Raw genomic sequence first — 17,987 nt, forward strand, 5'->3', positions numbered from 1 at the left:
AATGTTAGTCGTAATGTAATTTCAAATTGTCTTAGTTCATTTGCAATACATTGGATAAAACAAAGCCCTAATATGGCTGCTCAAGGGCACTGCAAAATTACAGGTAAACATAAAACTAACGAGTCTTTCGGTTTAACGTCTGTGGGCTGTCGACAGCAGAGCAGTCGATGGCTAGTCCTGTGTGTCGACACGGTTTAAGGGATCATTGCGTTTACAGTGGGAAACTTCACCAGTGATGGCACTTAGACGAGCATTACATTTCGTTTTTAAAGTTGGAGACAGGACCAAGACAGCCACTTTTTACCGGGATGTCTTGGGAATGAAGGTAAAAGAGCTGTCTTGTTGATGCAGAGGGAACTTTGCATCCTAATATTGTTGATGAGATATTAATTGTGTTACTGGCGAGTGCAGAATTTGACCCGTCACATTCCACATATTTATGTTTAGACCCAAACTTTAAATGTATAAATATATATCATTTGTAGATTCTGCGCCATGAAGAATTTGAGGAGGGCTGCAAAGCAACATGTAATGGGTCAGTCATAGTTTATTATTTTTTTAATGTTACTAGCTTAATAGAGAATACAATATCTAATAAATATGGTAAACTGAAAGCATATGTTTGTTGTTTTGGTTTCAGTCCATATGATGGAAAATGGAGTAAAACCATGGTGGGCTTTGGACCAGAAGATGACCACTTTGTTGCCGAGTTGACCTATAATTATGGAGTGGGTGAATATCGCCTTGGCAATGATTTCCTGGTAAATTATATATTTTTATAAAACATTTAAGCTTTGAAACATTTCATATAGGATCTTAACATCTAAGATAACTGAATAAAAATGTACATCTAAAACATTTTGACGCATAAAACATAATACTGCAAATAGAATTACAATTTTTGTATTTCAAATTGTCAAATTGTGCCATTTATTTTTAATTCCTAATTTTTTTTAAGCAAAAAGGAATGGTGAATATCATACAAGTCAGGATACATCCATTAAACTGTCATGTAGTGTAACAGTTGTTTAACACTGTATAACAAAATCTCTTGTCAGATGTATTTAGAATCATTAGATAATTGCTTAGAAGTCTCAAAAATACTAATTAGTTGTCATCTCAAATCTTCATAATTTGTCACTATCCTTTAAACCACTGTTATGCTGAATGATGATGATCATTAATTTAGACATCATTTAGTAATTTGTCTTTTCATTAGTACATTTTTATTAGAAAGTAGACACTGTACTTTCACTTAATATGCTTTATATGTACAGTATGTAAAATCAAATTCACACACGTCAAAATTAACATTTTGAAAACAGGACATAATGACAATATAAGTACGAATTCTACCTTAATTCAAGGCCACCAATGAAATAGCCATACTTTTTTTGTAGTATTATGGCTTCTGTTTTATTTAAATGTAATTCTGAAACATAAATTATTTGTTCATTTATGGTCATTAAGTTGACAAATTATGATGATTGTGTTATGCAGTACTTTATTTATTATTATTGTTATTTACAAATGTATGTCCTTTTCTTTGGTGGGCTAGCATTCACTAGCACTCAGAATTTTACTGGAAACTAAATTATGTTACATGAGACCCTAAGATAACTAAAGCTGTGTGTTTTTTTTAATCACTTTTAGGGTCTCACTCTACAGTCGGCTCAGGCTGTCAGTAATGCTAAGAGGTTAAACTGGCCTCTTACACAAGTTGGAGATTGTCTCTACATGACTGAGGCTCCAGGAGGATACCGCTTTTACCTCATAGACAAGGAACAGCCAATCTCTAGTGGGTATTTGCACAAAACAATTTTACAATTAAATAGTTGTTATTCATTACAGAAATAAGAATAATAGGGATGTGTCATAATAGGGATGTGAGAGCTTCCTTTATGAAATGTTTATATTAAAGAGATTACAGTGTGCCATTATGAATCGTCTTTTAACTGATTGCTTCTTTTCCTGGTAATAGATCCCGTCCAGAAAGTCTCTCTGGCAGTGTCTGATCTGCAGCATTCTGTTCATTATTGGTCTGGCCTGCTGGGAATGAAAGTTATTGAGAAAAATGAGGACAAAAAGATTGCAGTAATGGGATTCTCAGATAATCAGGTTTGGCTGAAAAAAATACATTTATTTTATTTTTGGCGATAATTGAATTATGAGGACATGCTGCTCACCAAGACCTCTGAGTTTATACTTGGAGTTTGGGTTTTTTCTCTTATTATAAAACTTATATCAGGCCATTTGTGGAAGTTTTTTTTTCATTTTTGAAATAAGTGTGTTCTGCTCACCAAGGCTGCATTTTTAATAATACTATATAACAGTAATATTATTCAACAAAATATTATTCATTCATTCATTCATTTTCCTTCGGCTTAGTCCCATTATTAATCAGGGGTCGCAACAGCAGAATGAACCGCCAACTTATACAGCATGTTTTACACTGCGGATGCCCTTCCAGCTGCAACCCAGTACTGGGAAACATACATACATACTCATTTACACTCATACACTATGGTCAATTTAGTTTATTCAATTAATCTACAGGGCATGTCTTTGGACAGTGGGGTAAACCGGAGCACCCGGACATGGGGGAAACATGCCAACCGACCCAGCTGGGACTCGAACAAGTGACCTTCTTGTTATGAGGCTAACCACTGAGCCACTGTGTCGCCCTATGAAATATTATTTCAGTTTAAAATAATGGAGTTCATATATATATATATATGTAATTTATGACTGATTTAAAGCATTTTTTTCAGCATCATTACTCCAATGTGCAGTGCCACCTGATGCTTTATAAATCATTCTGACATGATGATCTGGAAACATTTATTAGTGTTACGGGTAAAATCGGTCACTCTGCGTAATATTTTTCAGTGGCAATGTATCATGGTTTTCCACAAGAAGTATAATTTAGAAAATATATATTTTTACACTTTGGTTTCTATAACCAATAAAGCCACTTATTTGTAAATACTTTTATATCAATGATTTTTATTTCTTATTTGTACAGTTAAAATAGTTAAAAATGCACATATTACACATAAACCATTTAATATACAGTTAAAGTCAGAATTATTAGTCCCTTTTGATTTTTTTTTTCTTTTTTAAATATTTCCCAAATTATGTTTAACAGGGCAAAGTAATTTTCACAGTATGTCTGATAATATTTTTTCTTTCTGTCTTATTTGTTTGTTTCATGTAGAATTAAAGCAACTTTAATAAAAAAAAAACATTTTAAGGTCAAATTATTAGCCCCTTTAAGCTATATATATATATATATATATATATATATATATATATATATATATATATATATATATATATATATATATATATATATATATATATATTTTCATATTCTACAGCAGTGTTTCCCAACCCTGATCCTGGAGACACACCAACAGCACATATTTTGGATGTCTCCCTTTTCTGACCCATTAACTTCAGGTGTTGGAGTCTCTTCTGATGTTATGATAAGTTGATTCAGGTGGGTTTGATTAGGGAGAGGTTGAAAATGTGTACTGTTGGTGTGCCTTCAGCAACAGGGTTGAGAAACACTGGTCTACTGAACAAACCATCATTATACAATGACTTGCCTAATTACCCTAACCTGCCTAGTTAACCTAATTAACCTAGTTAAGCCTTTAAATTCAATTCAATTCAATTCACCTTTATTTGTATAGCGCTTATACAATGTAGATTGTGTCAAAGCAGCTTCACATAAAAGGTCACAGTAAATAGGAACAGTGTAGTTCAGTTTGTAGTGTTTAAGTTCAGTTCAGTTTAGCTCAGTTCAGTGTGGTTTAATAATCACTACTGAGAGTCCAAATATTGAAGAGCAAATCCAACGATGCGCAGCTCTACAGATCCTGAACCATGCAAGCCAGTGGCGACAGCGGAGAGGGAAAAAAAACTTCACTAAAGGCGGAAGTGAAGAAAAAAAACCTTGAGAGAAACCAGGCTCAGTTGGGCACGACCATTTTAATTTCTCCGCTGGCCAAACGTTTGTGCAGAGCTGTAGTCTCAGTGGCGGAGGCTGGAAGCTGGCCTCAGCGAAGACTCGTCTGTCTCTGGAGTGTCACAGGAATCAGTCTCATGTTCTCCACTCCTCCATGACCATCACAGTAGCTGCTCAGGATGGCCAGGTCCAGGATATGAAAAACCTTGGGATCATCTCGTCATTGGTCTTGGATCGAGTCAGTGACTCTGCATAGTCTGAGGGCCTCGGGAAGAGTATCCCCAGGTGGAAATGGAGAATACAGAAAATAATTAGCGTAGCTGATGTTCACAGTGTATATCAACAAGATGCATAACCTGTGTGGAAACCTGCTAAGTGATGCACTGAGTGTATGCTTTACTAAAAAGATAGAGCTTTAATCTAGTTTTAAATTGGGAGAGTGTGTCTGAGCCTCGGACGTTATCAGGAAGGCTATTCCAGAGTTTAGGAGCTATAAATGAGAAGGCTCAACCTCCTTTACTCGACTTTGCTATTCTAGGTACTACCAGAAGCCCTGAGTTTTGTAAATGTCACTTTAAGCTGTATAGAAGTGTCTTGAAAAATATTTAGTCAAATATTATTTACTGTCATCATGGCAAAGATAAAATACATCAGTTATTAGAAATGAGTTATTAATAGATTTCTAAACTATTATGTTTAAAAAATGTGCTGAAAAAATCTTCTCTTCGTTAAACAGAAATAAGGGCTAATAATTCAGAGGGGCTAATAATTCTGACTTTAACTATATGTGTATATATATGTATAATGTATATATGTATAATTTTATTTTAAAAATAAATTCCACTTACTTAAACATCTTTCTATCTTCTTGTGTTGATATGTAAGTATGTACCCTGAGCTCCTGCAAAACACAAAAAAAAAATCTTCTCCTAAAGAGCAGGGGTGTAACCCCGGTGTCCTGGCCAAACTCCCTCCATCGGCCCTTACCGATCATGGCCTCCCAATCATCCTCATCCACCGAATTGGCTCTATCACTGTACCTCCACTCCACCAGTAGCTAGCGTGTGGTGAGCACACTGGCGCCGTTGTCCTGTGGCTGTCGTCGCATCATCCCAGTGTATGCTACATGTGAACGCTGTCATGATTGTGAAGCTCTTTGGGTTTATGGCCATACACTATAATTGCGCTATATAAATACACACAATTTATTAATGGTTATTAATTAACTGTTGTGGATCCCTAGGGGAATGAATGTACATCATTTTATATAGTTACAAGAGATTTTATTTAAGAAAATTACCTTTTTTTTTAAAGTTTCTGTTCTTTAAAAAATACTGAAAATGAATTCAAAATGATGAATGAAAAAATGTAAGCACCAGTAATAATTTATGATATTAGAGCAGCAAATCATCATAGTAAGAGGATTTCTGAAGAATCATGGGATCATATTTTTCAAAGAAAATTGTTTTATTATTATTATTATTAGTGTAAGCTGGAGTTACAAGACATTGGAGGCGCTGTGGATCATGGAACCGCTTTTGGAAGGATTGCATTCGCTTGTCCTCGGGATCAGGTCAGGTAATGCTAATAAAAGTCAATCATTTTCCTTCATTAAAAGAATTTCAATTAAACTGCTTCTTTATAGTTGCCTGACATCGAAGCCCTGATGAAAAAAGACAATGAGAAAATCATCACCCCTCTTGTGAGTCTGGACACACCTGGAAAAGCCACAGTGGAAGTCGTCATTCTTGGGGATCCCGTGAGTCTGTATTGTCTAAAAACTGAAAGTGTTTGTCGAAAGTCTGCTTGACTGACTCTGGTGATTTCCACATAATGCAGGACGGCCATGAGATCTGTTTTGTGGGTGACGAGGCCTTCAGGCAGCTTTCTGCAGTGGATCCCAATGGGAATCAATTACTAGATGAGGTAATCAGTATCTTTTTTTATCACACAGTATTCCATAAATCCACTTTCAAATCTCATTTATGTGTGGTTTCTTTGACAGGCCATCGCTGCGGATAAGAGTGATGAGTGGTTTGCTAAACACAACAAGCAAAAGGCTTCCGCATAAAGACGTGTGCAGTCAGTCACCGTTTTGTTGTTATGCATTTCAATGGTTTTCTAATGGTTGTCTAAATTCAGCTCTACTTCTGGACATGATGAAAATGTGTATATTTGAATAACTTTGAATGAAATAAATCATTGTGATTATGTCATTATTCTCTTAAAAGTGTAAATAAATTTGATAAATAAAGAGACTAATCGGTAATGTCAGAAATATTGTGTGGCTATCAAAAATAAAAAAAAGATTTTGGTGCAAACGTGTGAATTTTACTTGTTATAATTGCGTAGAAGGCATCTGTGAAGACCGAGATTTGTATTGTAATGTTTTTGAAACACAGTATGAGCTAGATAAGAAATAGATTGGATAGAAAGTGTCTTGAAATCAGTGGAAATGTTTGAAGAAAAGCAGTGTAAGAATAAAATAAATGTATTATTTAGTGGGTATTCAGCTGTCATTTAATACCTTGACGTTTGACAACATTTTTTGGTATTATTATAAATCAGTGTTTCTCAACCACGTTCCTGGAGGACCACCAACACTGCATGCTTTGAATGTCTTTCAGAATGAGCTGATGATCTACATTTTTGGTTTAGGAGACATGCAAAATATGCAAAGCTGGTGGTCCTCCAGGAACACGGTTGAGAAACAAGGTTACCCTGCTGAAAAATCCAGCTTAAAACCAGCCTAGGCTGGTTGGCTGGTTTTAGCTGGTTGACCAGCCTGGTTTAGAGGGGTTTTGGCCATTTCCAGGTTGGCTCCCAGTCTGGCTAGGTGGTCAAGCTGGTTTTAGCTGGTAATTTTCCAGCCTGACCAGCTAAGACCAGGCTGGAAATTGCTGGAAACCAGCCTGGAAATGTCCAAAACCCCTCTAAAACCAGGCTGGTCGACCAGCTAAAACCAGTTTAAGCTGGATTTTTCAGTAGGGTATGAATGAAGATAAATAACTTTTTTATTGAAATATACAAACATTTCTTATAGAATTGATAAATGTGTTTATTAAAAAGTCATTTTGTGAAGTTTCTGTTGGAGAAATGGGGTGCTTTGAGGGTTGGTGACCTGTGGTCAGGTGGCAACATCTGAGATAAAGGTGACAAATCAGCTGACTATCAATCATATCATAAAAGTATACTATCAAGTTTTTACAATAAGGCACTGTAAGAATTGCACAGTTTTGTATACTAAAAATTCGAATGTGAAATTAAACCGTTGTGGCTCTTAATTTTTTGCTGCTAGTTTCTTCTACAGTTTATGGTTTTCCTCTGTACTTAACTTGTGGGGCTTTTATTATGAAGAATTCGTCCAACATCCATTTCTTAAAAAAAAAACTAAAACAGAAGTACTACAAGTGGAAAGTCCATTGCTTGAATAATGAGAATGAATTCTAGTTGATCAACATAACAGTGGATGTATTAATAATGCTGTGCGTTTTAGGAAGCAGATGACTATGGTTAGCATGTCAGTTTGTTGACAGAGGTCTGTCATGAACTGCTACTAGCTCAGTTAGCCTAGCATGAGACGGAGGGGCGGCGTAACGTTACACGTAAAAGATCCACCGGACTGCATTACAAACCGTTTCAGGTTAGTAAAAGCTGCAAATTATCATGAACACATTAATTGGGACGTTAATTTAGTCATGGTGGGAGGCGTGCGGTGTTGTTTTGACAGCTAACAGGCTAATGCTCAGTTGATCAACATTACAAGTTCCACCCAACAGCTGTTTGTAGTGCCAGAGTGGCAAAACATTGAGACTACTGAGCGGATGATTAGATTGTTTTAAAGATGAATATTAATATAAAAATGACTGTATCATATTTATTGCACAAAGCTGTACGTTTGGTTTTGTGAAATACTGATAAATGCAACCTATTCTGGTTATTCATTTTAATGTTTGTAATGATTTTGAAGACCTAATATTTCTCTCTCTCTCTGTGTGTGTGTGTGTGTGTGTGTGCGTGTGTGTGTGTGTGTAAATGTATGTATATATAATAAGCCTCAAGTTGAGGTAACGTACAATGTTTGAGACAAGAATTTTATCAGCACAAGAAAACTAGTTGGAAACTTGTAGTTGTCACCGTTCTTCGACAGTAGATTAAGGATTACAGATACAATATTTGTAATACAAGTTTTCTGAAATGTGTGTTTAAATATGCAAATGAGTCACTGTTTATTTATTAATAGCGTAATTACTTGTGCGCTAAGTTGCATATATTTCTAGCACAACATCAGAACGTTAATTGAGATTTGATAAATGTTGAGATTTATGGCTCAGTGCATGAGAAAAAAAACGAATTTTGAGAAAACATCCTTTAAAAATATGTATCTAAATATACACACACACACACGCACACGCACACACACACACACACACACAAGGTATGCTATAAAGAAATTGTTAAAATGTATATTGGATATTTTCTTTCCATTAGACTGGAACACTTTATGAAAAGCCAAAATTGAGTTGTATAGAATGTCATTTTTTTGGCTGCAGTTTTATTCCTATATTTAAGTTATTGTCATAATAATCATTTATGTTAGTGATATAGAGAAATTCATACTGTTTGACAGGTGGTCTGAAGTCAGCGATCTCCAGGCCATGATTGTGGGCTAAATGTGAAGAAACATCTGCAGCACAATGTCTGCCCTGCTGATTGCCTGCTCAGTTTTTCTCATCCTAGCGGTCCTGTTTATTTTACTCTTTAGGTAAGAAGCCAGCATGCTGGAACTTAAAGTAATGAATGATATGAATTAAGCAAAATGTGTTTCAAATACAGTATTAAAGCACTAAAGCTGTTTGAAATTGTGTTTTATTAGATGGTTTGCCTGCAGTTTGGCTGTCCGCTTTTTCCATAATACCCTGAATGCCGAGCTCAAGATCAAATCTGTGGGTCTGTTCTCGGTGCGAGGAATCAGTCTTCAGTTTCAGCCTCAACACACACTGGTGGGTGAAGATGCTGCATCCATAATTGGTTTACAGTAAAACTAAAGTAGCATTTTTTCTATTTTCTGTAAAGGTTAAAAGGCACCTATGATGAAAATCTACTTTTGAAAGTTGTTTGGACAGAACTGTGTGTAGGTATAGTGTGTCCACGGTCATATTGGAGTGATATAAAGACAATAAGTGTCTTGTTTAAAATTTCCTGACGTTAAAATACGACCCAAATCCCAGTGATTTGTTTTTGTTTTTTTTTCCGCCCACCAAATTGACAGGCACCATGTCTCCATAATAACATGTATACACGTCCACAAAACTTTTTTGCAAATAAACTGGGATTAAACTATCCGTTTCAACTCTCTGTAATTTTTATAAGTTTTAAACATTTTTAAAACGAAGCATGTTTGTAAAAAAGACAGTAAAATTGCTATGTAATTCTTAACCGCTATAATCACCACAGCCGCATGGTGTCAGTAAACACTAATATGTGTGTGTACTGCAAACGGCATTTGTGTGTGGCTCATCATTTCAGAAAGGCTTGAATAAACTCTGCCACAAATACATGAAATAAACTTACTCGGTATTTTTGACTAATGAGCTGTATTTCAGCTTCATCCAAGTCTGTCTCTGTCACTGACTGCTGTTTATTTAACATAACGCATGATGAGAAGTGGACACACATGTGGGAACGGTGGGATTTAAAGCCACAAAACAGGTAGTCTACTCAGACTCCAAAATAGGCAGATCCTGGTGGCTATAATAAATAATCTGATGGGTGTTTTGAGCTGAAACTTTACAGACACCTTCTGGAGACACCAAAGGCTTATCTCACATCTTGTAAAATGGGTAAAATATGTGCCCTTTAATGTATGGGGAGAAAAAAATTTAAAAGAAGTATCAAATTTGTAAATACTATTTTGGTCATTTTTGTACAGTAACATCAGGGTTTTATGGCTTATATAATATGATATAGTGTGAAGATAGTGATGTCAAATTTTCGGATGATTGAACTTTGCAAGGTAAATAAGTGAGAATAATAATGATAAAGAAAGAACAATATAACTGTTTATTAACATAAAATGTGTTTGAAAAAAATGCTGGGTTCCACACAATCCCACCCAATGCAAATCAATAAAGTTAACTTAATGGTTTTTACAAATTTAAGTTGATTGAACATAAAACAATTAAGCTGTCCCAAAAAAACTCAAGAATTGTGTCGTTTGAGCTCATTTTAAATAAGTAGTTGGAACAAGCAACAAGCGTGTTGTTTCTAATATTATTATAGTATTGGAAGATACGTAATGACATAATATTGAATGTTTAGTTTTATGATCTGCACTCTGTATTTTTAGTTTTTGTGGGTCGCTAAACATATAATCCATTACCTTGGTGATTTAGAGAAGTATTTCATTTGTTTTTAAATGTCTGTTCCTCAAAAGCCTGACACATGCATACTGAAGCGGGAACTTGGACCGAAATAGTTTCAATACAAATATGCTTACTTTTACGCCCTTTAATAGTAAATCTATGTTTCTTCAATATGTCCATCCTAAATAGGCCAATGTACAGTAACTCATAATATTAAAGTTAATATATTTTCTCAGTTATCAATACAGTTTTCACAATTTTAATGTACTATTTCTCTCATTCACTGCTGAAGCTTGTGCACTGCGTTTAGCTTTGGAACAAATAGAAAAAGAACAACAACGGCATATAATTTGCTATATAGATATTATATCCTGCTTACAAGCACCTTAATCTATGGAAACTGATCATCCTATGATTTTTTAGCATAATAGAAAAGTGGACATTTTAAAGGAAAATGACTTTGATGTTATTTTTCGCTGGATACCTGGTCATATGGGATTCATTGGAAACAAAAGTGCAGATAAAACAGCATAGGAAGCCCTAATGTTGGAGATAACAGAATGTAAATCTCCTGTGTCTGACCAGTTTTAAATCTGAATATTAATGTAAAATGGCAAATGGAATGAATGTAGAAACAACAAATTGTATGAAGTGAATCCATTTGTAAATGAAAGTAATAATTTCCATTTTGAAAGTAGACATGATCAGCTTGTACATACGAGATGCAGAATCGAACACTCAAGACTCACACACTCATGTTTATTGAAGAGGGAAGAAAAACCTATCTGTGACTTGTGTAAGAATATTTTGATGATAAAACATATTTTAATAGAATGTGTATTTTTAAATGATATTAGAGAACGTTTTTATTCAGGAGATATTTTAAGGGAAATGTTTGAAAAGGTGTCTTCTGGAAAAATGTTAGAATATTTATCTTTAATCAAACTAAAAGATAGTATATGACTCTCTTCTGTGTTTTTGTACAATGTTTGTTTGTTAAGAAACTGATATGATTGTTATATAATGTTTATTTAGTATAGGTTTTGCCATGAATATAGCCAATGCTGCTGAAATAGCATTAAAAATATAAATAAAAGTACTTTTTCTCTCTTTTTTTGTAGGAAATTGACAGGATATGGATTTCTTGTAAAATAGTTAACCCAGACCTGCCGTAAGTATTATTACGAATGTAGTTAGCAAAAATTTAGTCAATTAAATATAGTAGATCAATTTTAGTGATTGTGTTGTGTTTTGTTTTTAGGAGGTTTTTGGCACTGTGTGTGGGTGAGGCCCGGGTCCGCTTCGACTTGCAGGAACCCTTTAGGCCACGGGTCTCAAACAAAAATGAGGAGAATTCAAAAAAGCCTCCTCCTCTCAGTCCCTCTACCCTGCACTTCCTCTCTCAGGTGAGCAACATGTAACACCTAACTGTTGTTGTACAGCAATTCATGCTCCGTACATGTTTAATACCACAGAATATCATTCAGCAGGAAATTAAATGCAGTTTTAGTAATGTACTTACACAGGAAGTAACACTAAAAAATACTTGGTTCCACACATTTCATTCAACAATTAAGTTCGCTTAACCACTTTTACGAATTGAAGTGGATTGAACATAAAACAATTGAGTTGTTGCAAAAAATCCTAAGTTTCAATTCGTTTTAAAATAGTAGTTTGAACAAGCAGCAAAAGTATTTTTATTTTGGGTGAAGACAAGATATTTATTTTTGAAGGCTGTTTTTGTTTTGCAGCTGCTGTCATTCCACATCGACTCCATCAATGTGATGGTGTTGAATCTGGCTCTGTCTGAGTCGCTCTGGCACATGACGTCCTCTGCCATCACTTTGCTGCTGGATCATCAAATTAAAAGGTGAATTAGCTCTCTAAATTGTTTATTAAAACTGTATTGTTGTTAAAAGTGGAAAAAATAGTAACTAATGTTTCAAAACTGTTTAGTCTTTATAATTTAACTATATCTTTATTTTTTTCTGTTATCAATTACACAACTGTTAGCTTTTTGTTCAAAATGAAGGATAACAAATGGCCATGAATGTAGAATAAATCGTGTCTGAAACAGTTATTAATTGCTAGAGTACAGTACACAATGTTATAATGTAAGTATACAGTGGTAAAGCTGTACTGTGATATAGTTTTAATTACTTTTATTCAAAGCAGACTTTTCAGCACTTAATATTTTAGTGGAAACCATAATATGAGCAATATAAACTATTTAGAGGACACTTTGATAAAAATGAGAATTAAAAGAACAGGCTTTTTCCCTTGCTGAGTAAGAGTATGCTCCAGTTTCCCCCACAGTCCAAAGACATGCGGTAAAGGTGAATTGGGTAGGCTAAATTGTCTGTAGTGTGTGTGAATAAGTGTGTATGTGTTTCCCAGTGATGGGTTGCAGCTGAAAGAGCATCCGCTGCATAAAACAAATACTGGATAAGTTGGCGGTTCATTCCGCTGTGGCGAGCCCAAATTAATAAAGGGACTAAGCCAAAAGCAAAATGTATGAATGAATGAATGAATAAGAGTATTAATTTCTTAAAAGATCTACTATAGCATCTTCTAAATTGCTTTCTGAACCTAAATATTTAATATGCATTATGTACTGATACTGATAATTGATGATGATGATTCTATTGTCATAAAGTAACTGATATGATAACAATATATAATCCAGTATAACATCAAGCCACAACATTTTCTCTAGTTGTTCTCTCTGCAGATCATCTAGAGAAATTGGTTACTAACTTGTTTTAACATTAATTTTCTAATATGTTGTCAGGTTGGCCTGGGATTTCTCAGTTGGACAACTCACCAGTAAAGTTCTGAAGAGCAGCAGACTTGTATGTACACCACATATACACGTGCTAAAGTTTTACTTCACTATGACGTGTACAAAATATAAGAGATTGGTTTCAATTACTGCTTCCAATCGATCAATCATGATTAATCACGATTAATCACATCCATTTAAATCAAATATGTTTGTGCATACTGTGTATATTTTTATGTATAGAAATATATGCATGACTGTGTTGAATAAAACATTTGTTTATATTTATATATACGTATTTAATTTTAATACACAATATAAATGTACATTTTCCTTTTGAATGTTACGTACAGTATATGTGTGTATTTATTCATAAATATGCACAGTATACGCACACATATATATTTAGAATCAGAATCAAAAAAAGCTTTATTGCCAGGTATGTTCACACATACGAGGAATTTGCACAGTGCACCAGAACAGCCGGACACAGACACCGTTATTAGACTGTATAAACACAAACATTTATCTTTGATGCGATTAATTGCTTGACAACACTATATGTTATCACTGTAATAACTGTCTGTCTTCTCATTAGCAGGACACGTGTCTGGCGGAGGTGTCTCTGAGTCTGGCCCTGAATGGTGACGTGAGTTTGCCTGATCTCAGACCAGGCCGTCTGGGTCTGTGTGTGAGGACTCTGCTGGCTGAACTTCACGAGGGCCTGTTCCTCAGTCACTTACCCAAACCTCCAGGAGCTGCTTTAGACGTCTACACCAGTCATACTGCAGGTTTGAGATGCACATTGTAAAATTAGAGCTGCAAGATTAACCATTATAAATCCAAAAGCTTGATATTTCTTTGCGGAATTTATCAAACTATGCACAACAACAACTTTTTATTTTATAAAACACAATAAAATTGATCCGAAGTGCTGCACAAATGTACAAACAGATCGAGGCTAAGAAACTACAACTATATCTACGCAGATGTAAATTAAGACGATCATCAGATTTCACTATTCTCAAAGACAGAGATTTAATTACAGCTGCAGCGTGTAACTTTTATTTTTATTCCATGAGAGCAGGGGTTTGTACGTGGATTACTCAATTAGCTGGATTTGGTTGTTGACGATTTGACATGATCGTTTCGTTCTTTAAAACTCATCTGACAGTTGTTGTCATAGCAACAGGTTTGGTAGTTCAAACCTGCGGGGGACCAGGTTATGTCATATAAACAGGATTTGATCGGGTCATTTTAAGCAAAGGAGATACTGAAGGTACCAAATGCTGATATTTTCTTACAGTAGTGGTCATACACACTTGGGAAAATAGTAAATAGTTAAAAAAAAATGTATATATATATATATATAAATATATATATATATATATATATATATATATATATATATATATATATATATATATATATATATATATATATAGCTGCACAAGTACAAAGACTGTTACGGGGTGGTTCTCCTCAAGGGGTTCAAAGAGAACATTTATTAATATGGACTTTTTAGATACAAACAAGTACTGTGTTAAGGCACCAGCTTTTGTACAATTTGTGTATGATAATAGACATGTACAATATTCAACTTTTTTTTTTAGGGAATAATAATTTATGAAGTTCTGAACATGTTTTGACAGCTAATATGTCGGTGATTTGATGCTTCGCAAAAGTTGCAGATGCCTTTATCGATATCAAGATTATTTTTTGATGCACAATTAATTTAAGTAGCCGTTTATTAAGAAACTAGAAAAGGCCTAGACTACTATAATAAAGAAAATTAGCTCTAAAAGTAAAACTAAATAAATAGCTAAATACTCTTGGCACATGAAAGTGTAAAGCCTGCAGCCCACAACAAATGTAGAAAGTTATTGCGCATCATATTTATAAACTGTTTACTATGAATTTAATGTAATTTTGCTCACATGGATAATTGAATATTAATCAGATGATGTCATTACGCTGCTGTGGCGTCAGCCAATCGTTGCATTGCTGATCATGATTATGAGGATCGATAGATCTGTACTTCACAACACACGCAGCGATCTCAGATCAGTTTATTCAGACATTTTAATCTGATTCGCGAACTTGTTTAAAGAACCAAATTAGCCAGAGATCAGTTATCAGGTACGAAGAACGGACCCCAGTATTTATTTAATAAGTAAGCACATCATAAATAATTTTCCTAACCATTTTTGTCTTACCCTAAATGACTGCAGTGAGACTTGATCAGGCTACATTTTTCTGCGGTTTTATTTATTAACTGATTTTTTTTTTGTAGCTGTTTTTGTTTTTGTTGTTTTGTAAGTCTTTATATAATTTCAGTAAAAAAATCCAAGTAATTCTAATAAATTGAATATAAAGAAAAAAATTATAATTGTAAATAAATGGTTCATTTGAGTTCATGTACATTTTATTTGATATACAGTTGAATATTCAGCATTACTAGCCCTCCTGAATTATTAGCCCCCTGTATATTTTCCCCAAATTTCTGTTTTTAACGGAAAGAAGATTTTTTTCAACACATTTCTGAACATAATAGTTTTAATAACTGGTTTCTTTTATCTTTGCCATGATGACAGTGCATAATACTTTACTAGATATTTTTCAAGAGACTAGTATTCAGCTTAAAGTGACATTTTAAAGACTTCACTAGGCTAATTAGGAAAGTTATGGTAATTAGGCAAGTCATTGTATAACGATGGTTTGTTCTGTAGACAATCGGAAAAAAATATTGCTTAAGAGAGCTAATAATATTGACCTTAAAATGGGTTTAAAAAAATTTTAAACTGCTTTTAACCTAGCTGAAATTAAACAAATAAGACTTTCTCTAGAAGAAAAATATTATAGGGAATACTATGAAAAATTCCTTGCTCTGTTAAATATAATTTGGGAAATATTTAAAAACAGAAAAAACTTTCACAGGACGCCGAATAATTTTGACTTCAACTGTATATAACAAAAATGTTTATAATGGTTTGGATTTTGATTAACTACAATAACCCTGCTGTAAATTCTGCTCTGTTAAAGCCTTTCTTTTACATCTGTACCTCTTTGTAGATGATCAAGACGACTCTTACATCCAAACAGACTCAATTGAGCGCCTTCACAACCTGATTCCACAGAACGTCAACGTGGATTTTGAAAACACTAATATCACACTCTCCATGCACAGTCAGAAGAGGTGAGCAGTGACGCTTGAGCCATTTTGATCACCATCAAATATTGGTTGTTGTTTGAGCTCTAAATATCTGCATTTGCTTCTCAGACATCTGAACTGGACTTTAAAGTCTCTGAAGCTGGGTTATGACCGCGATGATGAGCAGCTTCCTCTGAAATCTTTCACTCCTGAGCTCAGTTTCCCGCAGACCCGCCTGGAGCTTCTGCTGGAGGGCGAGTTTGAAAACACACTCTTTATCACTGTTATTATTTCTCTGAACACACTCTCAAACCTAAGTATTATTGTACTTGATGTTTTTCAGATGGTCTCTTGCTGTCACAAAGCAGACAGAGGATTATATGTCTGAACACTCTAAGAACAATACTGCATGTGAGTTGCTTTGCAGATTTGTATTAGGGTTGGGTATCAATTCCGATGTCCTAATTTCATTTGAATAAAAATGTTATTGATTTGAAATAATTTTTTTTAGATGTTAGTATCAGTATTGTTAGTTTTTAAGATTTTTATAAGCTAGTGTGCTCCAAAACAGCAACAAAATTCCAGTTTAGAAGATACACGGATATAAAAATGCAAGGTTTTTTTCACGTTACCTCATACTTTAGTTTCTTATAAATTCATGACCAATCAAATGCTCTCTAGTATCTGACATGCCCCGCCCCCTTCAAGGCACTTCACATTTGATGCGCTTCAGCTCAATCACTCTCACTGGTATAGCTTTCACTGGTAATAAACGCTATTGGCTGTTTTATAAAAAGGGGAGGAGCTACACTGTCCCACCCTCTTTATGTTTCAGTTGAGATAACGTCAAACGTCGAATAAAAATGCACATTTCGAAGCACTTCACAGCACCTTTAAAAAAAGATTAATGAACACTATTTCAAGTGCATAATTAAGTTAACCTTCATTTCTATTTAAGATGCGTTTAATAGTAGTAGTGACACACACATTTATAGATATTCCTAGATTCTAAATAGATCAAATGAATATGGGTAGTTGTCAAATATGCAGTCAAATGCAAAAAAAATGTTTGAATAAGAAGTTTAAAGTGTGAGGTTTGAGAATATTTATGGTCATTAACTTTACCAAATTTTTCACAGTTTTATTTATTTTTTTGGACTTTTTGCTGAAATGTGCCATAAAATATGTCCTATGATATGACAGAGCGAAAATGAAGGTAAACAATTCTTAAACTTAACTACCTCAACAAGAAACAAATGTTTGGCTTGCATTTCTTAACTTACACATCCTATCATTTCTAAAATATCAACCTCTACCAAATGGTTGATATGTCAGTTTATGATAAAGGTACTGGAATTAATACAATTACTATAAAAAATATTGAAAATATGACGTGTAAGACCAATTTATTTTAAAACATAATGAAAATAAAACATTTTTGAATACTAAATTATCTTTATTTTTTGAAGTATGCCATAAAATATTTCAGATTTCCATTTAACATGCTTTCTTGATTTTTTTACAATAAAACCAACGAGGTAAAAGGGCTTTTTTGTAATCCAACCATGCAGTATGTGTAAACCATCCTTTAAAACAGTCATTTAAATGTCATTTAACAGTCATTATTCAAAACAGTCAAAATATGGACAACCATTTGGTAGAGCAGGCAGTTAAAGGGTTAATAATATACAAATAGTGTGAGAGTGAGAATCTTAA

At 34.2% G+C, this 17,987-nt stretch overlaps 2 protein-coding genes across 5 annotated transcripts in view; both read left to right on the forward strand.

Annotated features, from left to right (window-relative positions):
* The first annotated feature begins 125 nt into the window (after nucleotides 1-125).
* Nucleotides 126-6,423, forward strand: glod4 (glyoxalase domain containing 4). Its single transcript, XM_056473435.1, has 9 exons — nucleotides 126-325; nucleotides 486-535; nucleotides 641-761; nucleotides 1,654-1,798; nucleotides 1,982-2,118; nucleotides 5,460-5,546; nucleotides 5,619-5,732; nucleotides 5,813-5,899; nucleotides 5,979-6,423. Exons 1-9 carry the CDS (start codon nucleotides 236-238, stop codon nucleotides 6,042-6,044), a joined length of 897 nt encoding a protein of 298 aa, XP_056329410.1. The 5' UTR covers nucleotides 126-235; the 3' UTR covers nucleotides 6,045-6,423.
* A 931-nt stretch (nucleotides 6,424-7,354) lies between these two features.
* Nucleotides 7,355-17,987, forward strand: part of LOC130241357 (bridge-like lipid transfer protein family member 2) — a 51,585-nt gene continuing 40,952 nt past the window's right edge. For 2 of the 4 annotated variants that reach the window (XM_056473068.1, XM_056473070.1), the window contains exons 1-11: nucleotides 7,355-7,616; nucleotides 8,604-8,738; nucleotides 8,850-8,976; nucleotides 11,460-11,509; nucleotides 11,600-11,744; nucleotides 12,090-12,208; nucleotides 13,130-13,190; nucleotides 13,719-13,911; nucleotides 16,193-16,316; nucleotides 16,401-16,525; nucleotides 16,615-16,682. In XM_056473068.1, the coding sequence (XP_056329043.1) occupies nucleotides 8,671-8,738; nucleotides 8,850-8,976; nucleotides 11,460-11,509; nucleotides 11,600-11,744; nucleotides 12,090-12,208; nucleotides 13,130-13,190; nucleotides 13,719-13,911; nucleotides 16,193-16,316; nucleotides 16,401-16,525; nucleotides 16,615-16,682 (1,080 nt within the window). In that variant the 5' untranslated portion in view covers nucleotides 7,355-7,616; nucleotides 8,604-8,670. The remainder of the gene's footprint in view (nucleotides 7,617-8,603; nucleotides 8,739-8,849; nucleotides 8,977-11,459; nucleotides 11,510-11,599; nucleotides 11,745-12,089; nucleotides 12,209-13,129; nucleotides 13,191-13,718; nucleotides 13,912-16,192; nucleotides 16,317-16,400; nucleotides 16,526-16,614; nucleotides 16,683-17,987) is intronic. The other 2 variants (XM_056473069.1, XM_056473071.1) reach the window with 1 other exon arrangement.

This window comes from Danio aesculapii, chromosome 15 (genome assembly GCF_903798145.1).
Source record: "Danio aesculapii chromosome 15, fDanAes4.1, whole genome shotgun sequence".
NCBI classification, from domain to species: Eukaryota; Metazoa; Chordata; class Actinopteri; order Cypriniformes; family Danionidae; genus Danio; species Danio aesculapii.

Coding starts and splice junctions, on each gene's coding strand:
- glod4 (XM_056473435.1), top strand. CDS start 236: ATGGCACTTAGACGAGCATTACATTTCGTTTTTAAAGTTGGAGACAGG. Junction 326..485: donor GGGATGTCTTGGGAATGAAG/GTAAAAGAGCTG, acceptor TATCATTTGTAG/ATTCTGCGCCATGAAGAATT. Junction 1,799..1,981: donor CAAGGAACAGCCAATCTCTA/GTGGGTATTTGC, acceptor TCCTGGTAATAG/ATCCCGTCCAGAAAGTCTCT.